At 40.5% G+C, this 12,510-nt stretch overlaps 1 protein-coding gene across 6 annotated transcripts in view; it reads left to right on the top strand.

Moving 5' to 3' along the window:
- Positions 1-301: 301 nt before the first annotated feature.
- The window catches only part of BICC1 (BicC family RNA binding protein 1), a 275,327-nt gene continuing 263,118 nt past the window's right edge, over positions 302-12,510 (top strand). For 2 of the 6 annotated variants that reach the window (XM_048219269.2, XM_057308799.1), the window contains exon 1: positions 302-658. In XM_048219269.2, the coding sequence (XP_048075226.1) occupies positions 469-658 (190 nt within the window). In that variant the 5' untranslated portion in view covers positions 302-468. The remainder of the gene's footprint in view (positions 659-12,510) is intronic. The other 4 variants (XM_048219268.2, XM_048219270.2, XM_044386082.3 and 1 more) reach the window with 3 other exon arrangements.

Below are 12,510 nucleotides of genomic sequence, written 5' to 3'. Positions count from 1 at the left end.
AAGTGCAGAAAAGCGGTAGTGTGTACGTGGTGAGTGTGCGCGCGCGAGTGTGTCCGAGCGCCAGGGGCGGCCCGCCCGCGCGCCCGCCCGCCGCGGCTCCCCGTGGGCCGGCGGGGCCAATGAGCGCTCGGCGGCAGGGGCGGCGGGCGGGGAGGGGGCGCCGGGGCCCTGCGGATGGAGGCGCGGGCGGCGCGGCGCGCTCATTCCGCGCGGGCGTTGCTGGCTGGGGGAGGCGCAGTCACTGGCCCGGGACCGGGGCCGGGACTCGGGGCGGCGGGCGGCTCTCGGGGCTGGGATGCGCCGGGGGCTCCGTGGCGGCGGCGTTGGCGGCGGCGTCGGCGGCGGCCGGGGGACGAGCTAGCGCCGGGGCGCGGGGAGCCAGTCGAGCCCTGCCGGCGAGCGGAGGCGGCGGCGCAGGCAGAGCGGCGGCCGAAGTCGGAGCCGGAGCCCGAGCGCCGCGCGCCCACCATGGCCGCCCAGGGCGAGCCCGGCTACCTGGCGGCGCAGTCGGACCCGGGCTCCAACAGCGAACGCAGCACTGACTCGCCCATGCCTGGCTCCGAGGACGACCTGGTCGCCGGGGCGCCCCTGCATAGCCCCGAGTGGAGCGAGGAGCGCTTCCGCGTGGACAGGAAGAAACTTGAGGCCATGTTACAAGGTAGGCATCCCCCGCGTTCTCCGACTCCCGGACTGAGTCCGCACTTCTTCCCGGACATCCCCGACCCGCGGCCAGCTCCCCACTCCAGCGCGTAGCCGACTTAGTTCCCCGGTCCCCTCCCCCGCGAAGCCGCAGGACATCCAAGGAGTGGAGACCTCGCGGGACTCTCCACCCTTCCACGCCTCTCAGGTCTCCCGGCACCGGGAACCTTGTGCTAACTTGACCCGCTTCAGAAAAGCCAAAGGCCGAGTTTGTACCGGCGCGCCCAGTTGTGTTCTTGAATACTTTGAAGATGCCAACTTTAGTCCGGACACCCGGGCTGTGCCATCAGGACCCACTGGGACCGCACAGAGTATGCGTGACTCCCTCCCCACTCCCTGATAGTCTTGAATTTAAGCTCCCGTCCCTCCTCATGTCAGTGTCCACTTCCTTCAGCTGAGGGGCCTTGTCTAGCTATTGGGAAACACTGCAGATGTCAGCGCTTAAGATAGGAGTTCCCGCCCCCCACGCTCCACTCGGGAGTAAAAGGGGCCTGGCTGGGGGTAAAGAGCCCGAGCGTGGGGACTGCGTCAGGGCAATGCTGCTGGGTTGGAGGACACTGTGTGTTCATCTCCTGACAGGCATATAAAACACATCTTGAGTTATACTCACTTCATAAAAATCTTCCTGTACTGTGAGCGTCTTACACAATTTTTCTTTCTTTCTTTCTTTTTTAATTCCGTAGTTTCTCTGGGACTTTCCCAGGCACAACAGCTTTAGGACTGGAGGCAAATTCTGAGTTTTCATGGGAGGATTGGAGTTCTCAAGAGTGAACGCTAACATGTCCAAGGTCATTTTGGCCTTCCTTAAAAATGTTAATTACTAGCCTACCTGTAAGTCACCAGTGTGGTCATTTCCCTCATCCAGAAAAATATGATAGTTTGAATGATTATCATTCTTAAAATACTGTAGAGGACCAGGCATTAATTTGACTAAGGGTGTATGGTGGACTCATTCAGTAGCTAGTGTCCTTATATCAAGAGAGGATTGGAGCTTTCCAACTTTCTTTTGTGGCCTTATGCATAACTAACTGACTTTATCAGTCAGTGCATCACAACATGGGAGCTATTTAGCCCTCCCTGGAAATGCAGTGGCTTTTAAAGACAATTATGCAGGTTATTTTAAGAGAGAACAACATGTTTTCCAAGACTTTCTACTTGGTAGAAACAAATAGCAGGAGTGGTTGGCTGGCGTTTTTGGATGAGCTACAAACTCATCTCCCCGGTTGCTTATTTTTATTGATAAACATCCCTAGTGCTTATCATGTCTCTTTCTCTCCCCCCCCCTTAAATTGCATAATTTTCTAGGAGGGTTACTTCCGTGATGAACTGTTCAAATAAGAATATCATAAAGTGGATTTAGAAGTTAAATTATAGCGAATTTGGAAATTAAAGTTGTATTTCAGTAATCCATTTTAGTTGTTTCATTTGTTCCATGGTTCTTTTTGCCTAGTTTCTGATTCTAAAACAAAATATTAAGTTTATTCAGAAAAATATTGTGAGATTGTTCCCTACATGAGTTTGGGATGATGTGAAAGGTGGATCTCCTAATACTGTGTCTTCCTTGCCTGTTCCATTTGTGCACACACAGATAGTGACAGTGATGTTAGTTTCTACGCAGCCCTCCGAGCTTTGGAAGTGGATTTCTTTTTTGAATTAATTAATTTTCATTTAGAATAAAATGACATATGGGTGATGAATTTCTTAAATTTGAAGGCTATCCCCTTAGCTACTCTGACATGAGATGGTTTAAAATTGCTTCAGTGATAAAGTTTCTTTCACAGGAAGTCCTAACAGCGCTAACGTTTCTTCAACAATCTATGTATGATGAAATATTTACATTTCAGCCCCAAAGAATTCTTTATTGATTGAACGTCGGGCTTTGATTACTTTTCAGAAATCACCCATAAGTGAATTATGCCTTCTGAGAAAGTAAATTTTGAACATGTTTGGCAATAGAACGTGGTGCACAGTGTACCAAGGCATTTTGTGATGTTTGCTTCCTAGTGTCAAATTAGGTAGAACTACTGTGTTTGAAGGAGTAAGACTGGTTTTCTGAACCAAAAATAATCCTGTGTCTCATTGTTTTAAACCAGGGGATTATAGCGAAAGTGGGCACTGGATTCACTCAGACCTAGATTCGTATCCCACAGACTTGGGGACAGTTCCTGGGCTCCTCTCTGTCTCAGTTTGCCCATCTCTAAATGGGACTGAGAATAGTATTTCTCTTAGGGTTTTGTGAGAATTAAAAGATATAATGCCTGATAAGCTAAAACGCTGTTGGAGAAGAGCTTGATACATATTTTAGATGCTTTTATCATTATTAATAATAAATATTACAGCATGGATTGAAAAGATTTGCAGTACCCATTACAATTTCTGACATACAGTGTATACTTAAATATTTGGAGGACAAAAAATTTTGCAGTTTCATATTGTGGAATTAAAATAGAGACCACGATAGGAAATTTGGTAAGTCAACAAATATTCTAATATTGTTAGATATTCTTGGGTGTAAAACTTTTCCTTTGAAAAGTGCCAAGTAAGTAAAGTATTTGCCTGGTTGAATTTCTGATTATGTGAATCTGGTTTGCCATTTTTCTTTTCATAATTGCCTTAAAATATATGCAGATTTCCAGTTTAAATCAGGATAAATAAGATTATCTGTCTTTAAGTCTACATAGTGCAAATTAGTGATTATAATGCTTGGAATTTGTTTCTAGAGAGACTGTCCTGGGGGCAAGTTAATCTTTAATGGGCTGCATTTTTATTAGTAGAGAATTTCTTCTACGCAATGGACCAAAAATTCAGCAAGGTTAAAATATGGGCAGTAGGACACTGATCAAAGAAATGAAATACCATTCTTGGATGATCAATGAATCCCAAAAGAATTTAATACATAAAAACCACCAGGCTGAAAATGTAGGGAAAAATTTCTAGTCTTCCTAGTCTTTCTTTCTTTCTTTCTTTCTTTCTTTCTTTCTTTCTTTCTTTCTTTCTTTCTTTCTTTCTTTCTTTCTTTCTTTCATCTGATAACTACTTTGGAACAGCCTTGCAGAGTATCTGACATTTTTGTCTAAATGAAGATTATCAATTTTATTAGTCAATGATTTTATAAATGGGAATTATTTTCAAGTTTATTGAAGCTTATGGTCAGCCTTGCAATGGATACCATGGACAGCACTATTTAATCATAAAGAAAAATTGTTTTTTAATTTATTTAATACTGATTTTCAAAATTTAGATTTCATGCCTCATGTGAGATAATAGTGTTGATTCATTTAAGTCAATTAAATGTGACTTATGTAAAGAGGAGGAGGAGAATTGTATAGAAGAAAGTCTGGGGGAAAGTAGGAAATAAATAGGTCAGAAGAGTCAGAAATAGTCTTGGTGTTTGCTAGAGACCTGAGAGGCAAACATGGAATTTATATATTTATTTTTCTCTCTCTCTGTCTTTTTGGTTATTTTACATGTTACTGTTACACTTTTCTTCTTAAGTTAAAAAACATACATGAATGTTTTTTACATACAATTAAAAATTCCTACATACAATTTAGAAGCATAGGGATTTTCAAAGTTCTGAGTCCCTTGTTTCATCATAGAAGGAAGTGTTGCAAGGTGGGAAATGGCCTATTTTTATGAACTGAGGTTGACATCTGGTGGGCTTTTAGGATATTTGCTCTTAGAGACTTTAAAAACCCTGTTGCATTTTTACAATGGTAGGCACAATGGGGATCATTTACTTCTGCTTGCTTGAGTAGCAGAAGTAGCCACTAAAATAGGTTATCAACACATCATTGATTAAAAAAGTAAGAACAGCAGGGATGCGTGGGTGGCTCAGTCAGTTAAACGTCTGCCTTCAGCTGAGGTCATGATCCCAGGGTCCTGGGATCGAATCCTGCTTCAGGCTCCTTGCTGAGCAGGGAGCCCGCTTCTCCTTCTGCCTGCCACTCCCCCTGCTTGTGCTCTCTCTCTGACAAATAAATTAAACAAAAATAAAAGTAAGAGCAGCAATTATGTTACCTCTTTAATTCAGCAAGTGAAGTGAATCTTTAGTAAAGATAGTCTTATTTTTTAGATGTTTTGTGGGAGAAATATGAAGCACAAATATATGAAAATTAGGGAGTACTGAAAGTGAAGATAAATAAAAGCTAACCTCGGTATAGTTTTCTAGCTAATGTTTGATTAAGGCTAATGTAACAGGAACAAATCAAGTAACTATATGAAGTTCAGGGGTTAAAATTACAGGGCTCTGGGCCAGATGTGGATTCTAATCTTGATGCTACCTTCTAATACGGAGCTTGGGAAAATTCATCACCTGTGGCCCTCTTTCTGAAAGTGGGTGTTGGGGCGCCTAGGTGGCTCAGTCACTTAAGCATCCGACTCTTGATTTCGGCTCAAGTCATGATCTCAGGGTTTGAGATTGAGCCCCGCGGTGGACTCCATGCTGGGTGTGGAGCCTGCTTGGGATTATCTCTGTCCCTCGGCCCCCCCCCCCCATCAATCAATCAATCAATCAATAAAATGGGGTATTAATAGTTCTTGCATCTTGAGGTGCTTGTGATGATTAAGACAAAAATGATGTATGTAAAGCATCACAGTGCTGACCATATAGGAAGTGCTGAATAAACGAATAGTAACAATATTCATTATAAACCATAGTTCATAAAATGCACATTCTTATATTGCAAATGAAAATCAAGTATATTGGAAAATGAATTAAAGGGTGTTAGGATAAATAAATATTCATAACTATTTAAATATTATCGGCCTTCCTGGCAGCTCACACTGTGATGAGTATATTAGCTTCTTGTAAAGGTAGTTGAGTAAATACTGAGTAAAGCTATATTAGACATGAGTGTGGAATTCTAGATTTCGCTCAGGATGAGAGGGCTTTACACCCTTGTTAGCTGTCCTTGAGTATTTTTCATTCTTTGAAGGGTCCGGAGCCAATCACTTCTGATGTTTTTACTAAAGACTAGCAGCAAAATCAGTCTCCTTTCTAGTTTTATGTTGGTTTGAACTTGTCATTCATTGTTGTGTAGGCAGAGGTTTTTCTCAAAGTCTGTGCCCAGGCTTATGTGTTCAATTTGCTCACTTGTAAAGTGGGATTGTTGTGAGCACTGAATGAGACGAGGCCTGTGGAATGCTTAGCCCAGTGCCAGGCACATGGTGTTTAGTGTAGCCGCAGCTCTGTGCCACATGATAGATAAAGATTTCAAAACACTAGAGAGCAAATGCTTGCCAGGTTTTTAAAAAAAAAAACCTACATGTGAATCCCTTTTGTTTAGGGGAAGGGATGATTTATTTTTTAGAAGACTTTCTCCAATCAGTAAGTCAGGACAATGGTAGTTCAGTCTGAGAGCAGAATTGAAGGCTAAGATCACTTTATAAACAATGAAAAAGCCCATCAGAGATTGTGTAGCTGGGCAGTAAAGAGCTCAGGAGCTGCCATCCGACTGGCCTGGATTGGGGTCTTAACTTCGCCTTTTTTAGGGTCCAGTAAGGATAAAACGAGATGGGCATTATGTCCCTGCCCTCATGGGCATTGAGCAAGCACTCTCAGTAAGTTTTATCTTTGCGAAGACTTGTGTGGTTTTGGTGAAGTTGATCATTGATAAGTTAAAACATAGAAAGGTTTGTCATATTGATGATTCTAATGGGCAAGAATATGTTCGTCTGTGACTAACAGAAACCGAACACAGAGCGGCTTAAACAAGCCAGGGGTTCATTTTCCTCACCCAGCACAAAATCTGGAGCTAAAAGGTCTAAGCCCCAGTAGTTGCCCCGGGAGCATCAAGGAGCCCAGAAACTACCCTCCTCTCTGCTGTCCTTAGTCTGCGGCTGTTGGCCTCATTGTTGTAGACTGGCTGTCTGTGCCTGGAGGTGGGTCGGGGGTCTGTGCAGGGAAAGGAGAAGAAGAAACATTGTTTTCTATTCAAGAGTTTGAAGAAGAATCTCTCTCCTGAAACTTCCATCTGTATTTCTTTGGCCACTCTTTGCTACAAGAGCTTCTGGGACTGTAACTTCTTTTCCAGCTTCTCTAACAGAAGTAGGCAAGGAAAAAAGGGAGGCACATGGATCCGACCCATGGTTTCCCCACAGTGGGTGAAGTGAAAGGAATGGTGACAAAAATTCCAAGTTGTGACTGAAGCAGAAGCTTACTTATATTGGAGACTGGCCTGCATTGATAATCCCTAGAAATTTAGATTATTTGGTAATATTACAGAAATTACAATTTCTTTCTTGGCATAATCCAGGAATAAATTTAAATTCCAAAGACACAGTATCCTTGATCATATAGGGCTGTTCTCATCTTGTTACTGCTTTACAAACAGAACCTAGGCCCACTAAATAATGTAACTGTCTTTTTCCTCCACTGTTTTCTCCATGTCAGGTTTTTTTTTTAATTGAAAATTACACAACAATAAAAATGCCCATTTTCTCTTTTATTACTTCAAGATACCTTTAATCTTTCCCTTTTCCTTCCTGCCTATCACGCATCTCAAATTGGTTTTGGAATTTTCAGGTTCATTGTAGTTCATACTTTTGTCCTTTTGGCTTTTTGTAGATTGGTTACTGCAGCATAATCTGGCCAACAAAGTCAGAATTTGTTCAGAAGATGAAGTCGTTTTGGATGCAGTTTGACAGTAGAATGATCATCAGATATGTGCCATGCTTCAGTGTTTGAAATTGTCCAGAGTGATAAGCTAATAAAATATACCAGTTGGCTCATTCTTGGTTTATTCTAAAATGTATTTCTTAAAAAATGCATGGATAACAGTGACCAGGTATTTTCCTTTATGTAAAATGCTTAATAAACTGTCAGGGATGAGGCATGATTATAATGTTAATTTATAGTGGCTTTTGCTGTGCGTGGGGATGACCTCGGCAAGAAACCCTTGCTATGCTGCAGAGGCCACCGAATTTGATTTTTAATCCTTGTGGTACTAACATTTAGGGCAAGATCCGAAATACACAAACCATTAGTAGAAACTTTTTGTGGATGCTATGTTTTTATAAATCCTTTTCCTACCTACTAAGCTACTAATAACTGTAGGTGATGAAAACATTTATTTGTAACAAGTATTAAATCCCATTGCTATTTATGATGCTGGCATATAAAAAGGTAATGCTCATTTGTAAATAAAAAGTGGTTTCTCTGTTACAGTGAATAAGGTAAACCACACATTAGTCTGCATATTGAGTTTATCTGAAGCTTAATTGCATCTCTTGCATAGGAAGAGGCTCAAACATAGGATTTGAAAATTAGCCATTGCAGTTTTTTTCTCATTATGAAAGTAATATGAACTTCTTATAGAATACTTGAAAGTACAAACAGATATAAAAAAGGAAAACCAAAAGTCGTTCCTAATCTGGCAATAACCACTATTGTGTTTTGGGAATCTAGCAATAACCACTGATAGTATTTGGAATTATTTTCTGGGCTTTAAAAAATATACCCACACATAATTAATTAATTAATTAATTAATTTTAAAGATTTTATTTATTTATTTGACAGAGAGGCAGCGAGAGAGGGAACACAGGCAGGGGGAGTGGGAGAGGAAGAAGCAGGCTCCCAGCAGAGGAGCCTGACGTGGGGCTCGATCCCAGGACTCCAGGATCATGCCCTGAGCTGAAGGCAGACGCGTAACGACTGAGCCACCCAGGCGCCCCTATTTTTACAACAGATACTGAGTTCCCACTGTATGTCAGGTACGCTGTTAGTGTTAGGCTTTGGGAATGCAGACAAAACCAAGATAGATAAGATAGATATGATTCCGTGTCTTGTGTCCCTTACATTCTAAACTGGGATCACACCCAGTTTTTCACTTACCATTGTGTCGGGAGTATTTTCCATCTCATTAAATATTTTTGAAGAGCATGGTTTTAAATGGATATAAAATATCCCTTGACATATCATACTTTGCTTAAACATTATGACATCTTACAACATTTTACAGGGCTGAGAGTGGAAAGAGCCTGATGTTTTTACTCAGACTGCCCGAGATTCAGATTCTGGGCAGGTTAAAAACTCCTGCCTGGGCAAGTAAATAATTTCTCTGAGCCTTAGTCTTTTTCTGTCTGCAATGGGGATAAAAGTATTGAGGATTAGAAATACTGTGTGTACGCACCCACCAGGGCCAGATGCAGTGCATATACTCAAAAGAATGGCAGGTGGTGAATATTAATACTGCTGTCCCAAACACTCTTGCCTAAAAACCTTGTTTACATCCTTGAATATTCTCTTAGGAAAAATTCTTACTAGTGAAATTTTTGGGCAAAGGGCACGGCTATTTTAAGACTCTTGTTAAAGTTTGCAAAATTATTTTCCAGAAACTTTCACAGGTTAGGCAGAAGAGACAACAGATTTGCAGGATGTCTGCTCCTTGTGCCTGTGATCTTACAACCTGACTTGTTTGAGCTGGTAATTGTGACAAATTAGGATGTAATCAAATTACCTATCCAGGGTTAAGAGTTCTGTATGTTCCTTTCACTGAAAATTTTGAATGGTGTTTATTTTACCTGGTTAACACGTCTACAGATCAGTAGTTCTTAACATCTGTGTACGTAAAAATCACCTGGGAAGATTGTGCAAAAAGGCAAACACTGGGCTTCTGTTGGAGATTCCGATTGTGTAGGTGGGAGGATTGAAGTGGTGGCTGGAATCTGCATTTTGAAAAGAATCTCATGTGACTCTAAGGTAGGTGATCCTAGGACTATACTTTGAGAAACATTTGCTACATGGTTACATGATGATTGTCAAAATTAAAAAGATTTAGATCCTTTTCTTTCTTTGATTTCCTTTGCCCCCGAAGCTAGTACTTTCTCCATGTTAAACCGTCTTGAAGCATTTTAGTCTAGGAGCATAACTGGCACAGCATTGTTTAGAGTGTCTTGTTGTATGGGACTTCGGGAAGAGCCCAAACCTGTATATTCCTGTGGGGGACATATTGTCTTTGTTATTGCACAGGAGGCTCAGAATACATTTAATTTTCCTATAGGTTCCCATTAAGTTAGGTGTAATAGACACCTGTTTAATATATTATGAAATAATTTAAAAGGGCACATTTGTTGTTACAGAATTTTAAAAAGCAATATGAAGGAAACTTTTAAGAATAAAAACAATCGTCAGTAATCTCACTGTCCTGACAGCTATTTTCACTTTTCTGCTTTTAAATATAGTCTCGACATACAGTCCTTGACTATTTGCATAGAGTTTATGTAGTTCATGCTATAGCATTAACTATTTTGTGTTTAGTATTTTAATCTAATATGTTAACTATTCTTGTATTTCTTTTTTTTTTTTTAAGATTTATTTATTTTAGAAAGAGTAAGTGGGGGGGGAGGGGCAGAAGGAGAGGGAGAGAGAGTCTCAAGCAGACTTCCCACTGAATATGGAGCCTGACTTGGGGCTTGATCTCATGACCCTGAGGTCATGACCAGAGCTGAAACCAAGAGCCAGATGCTTAACTGACTGCGCCACCTAGGTGCCCCTCTTTCTGTATTTCTAAGTAGTCTCAAAATTAAAATTTTTAGTTGAATAATAGTACATTTGGTAAAAAAATTTTTACAGTTATAGACTAAGTCATAGTAAATATGAATTGTATTACTTTTTTTTCCTCCTTTGGATCTTTATTCTGAGGAAAAAATTTTGAGGAATATGGCTACTGAAGAATGGTGGTGATTTTGAAAGCAGCAGCCAGCTTTAATTATTTGTATGAGACACCGTTCTGGTGCTTTAGGCCTGTTCAGTCATCTCCACCTCTCATGCAGCAATCTATCAGATACCAGTGCTGTTGGGATCTGTATTTTACAAACAGAAAGACTATACACCCTTTAAACTTGGGGCATGGGTTTCTTTTTGGAATTCTTTGTGGATCTAGACACTAGTTTTCTTCTTAAGGTTGTTGTAGAGGTGAAACTCTTATGCAGTGTGATGCAGTGTGGAGATATACCAAACCTGGATCTAAGATGCCAAGCTGTACTCTAGAATAGCTGTCTCCCTGGTTCCCTGCTGAAACGCAGAGGAACGTGGTGGTAGGTGCACAGTTGCGTTAGAACGCTTGGTGAGATTGCACGTGTTCTAAAGCTCTGCCTTCTACTAGCTTTGGTTAACTTTTCAGTTTTCTTCATGAGATGATAATATATCTGTCCCAGGGCTGAAATGAAGATTAAATGATAATGAATGTAAAGTTGGCTCACAGTTGGTTCCCTGTACATGGTCTATATGTTTTAAATTCATCTCCTATTCTTCTCCAACATCTAGTCCAGTGCTGTGTTTATAGAATAAATGACCCCTGGTGGAGCTGGATTAAAAACTGCCCATTTTGGGCTATGGACCTGGCATTGACCTCCTAGAATGGAACTTTAAAGGTAGGGCATGTGCTTCCTTAAGAAATACCAACAGTTCTGCCTTACATAAGTAAGGAATAGTAATTGTCCACATGCAAGGTGGTCTTTCTTTACTTTTAGTCTAGGAGCTGTGTAGAATGTTGTACTATTAGTGATAGTTTATTAGTGCAGAGTTTTGAATGAGGATATGCAAAATAATTCAAGTGAGATTAATGTTGAATAATTTGTATCTGTGTTGATCTGGATTAGTTTTATACATTGAAATTTGTCAAGGTTAGTGTAATTATTTAGTTATAGATACTGAATTATCTTTTTCTTATAAGAATACATCTCCAGATACTTGTTTAAATGTGATTTTTAAAGCATCTCAGATAAGAGATAGTCCATTCTTGAAATAAGTGGTCTTTTATGTTAGTTTGCTGATTGCACTAGGATAGCCACTGACATATTTTTGGTTAGAAGGAAATAAACCATTCCTCTCAGAAGAGTGAGTAACCAGGAGTAAGGCGACTTGAGTTCATGATCCAGTCTTGCCACTGCATTGTACAAGTCATTTAACCTCTCAGGGTTTTGGATTAGATTTCCCAAAAGTCCTTTCCAGTTTTAGTATTCTGAGTCTTTTGCACAGTATACAATAAAAGCCCAGTAGTGCTTGGCGTGCAGTGGTGGAAGCAGAGTTTACATACATGAGTAGTTTGGGTAGGAATTTGCCTCTATGAGTAACACACAAGTGAGTATTCACAACAAATGGGGGAGGAGGGTGGAATGAAGACAGTTGGAGTATCTTGGTTTGGAGGAGTAAGTACTCAGAAGACAGCTGACTGTGAGCTCTGTTGACATCTTGGCAGTCAAGTTTACAGTGTCCTGTGGGTAGATATTACCTAAAGGTTTCCTTTCCTTTCCCCTTTTTTTTGTTTTTCTCTTTCTTTTCTATTCTTTCTTTTATTTTTTAATTTAAGGTTTTCTATAGTAATTGTGCAGGGATGGCAGGGCTAGCCATAGTTGAAACTTGTTGGTGTTGACTAAACTGTGTTAGATGAGCAAAGGAGATAGTGTGCTTCCCCAAGTAGCATCTTTTTGTCACATTTTCCTTCTTCTATATCATGTCTAGTTATCAGGCTTCATGTGCCAAGATTTAAACATGTCGTATAAACCACTAGAGGAACATAGTAGGGAATTGTAATAATGTTCATTAGAGTAAAATCTCAAGATATCTGTATGTCCAAATTTTAAGTATTTTCAGAATTGTTTCGATTTCTTTATTATTGAGAACTAACACACTATTGATCTTGTACAGAAGACCACTAAAGCTTGTATTATGTGTTTTTTGAGTTGGTCCCTTTATCATATTCTGAGCTTTTGAAGTACTTTTTAAACAAAATCAATATTTTGGCAAGAAATTGTTATCTTTTAAATTGCTTGATTATAATGATCTAATTTAAAAAGCCAGAAAAATG

This window comes from Ursus arctos, unplaced genomic scaffold (genome assembly GCF_023065955.2).
Source record: "Ursus arctos isolate Adak ecotype North America unplaced genomic scaffold, UrsArc2.0 scaffold_7, whole genome shotgun sequence".
Taxonomy (NCBI): domain Eukaryota; kingdom Metazoa; phylum Chordata; class Mammalia; order Carnivora; family Ursidae; genus Ursus; species Ursus arctos.
This window is presented reverse-complemented; position numbering and strand designations above follow the sequence as displayed.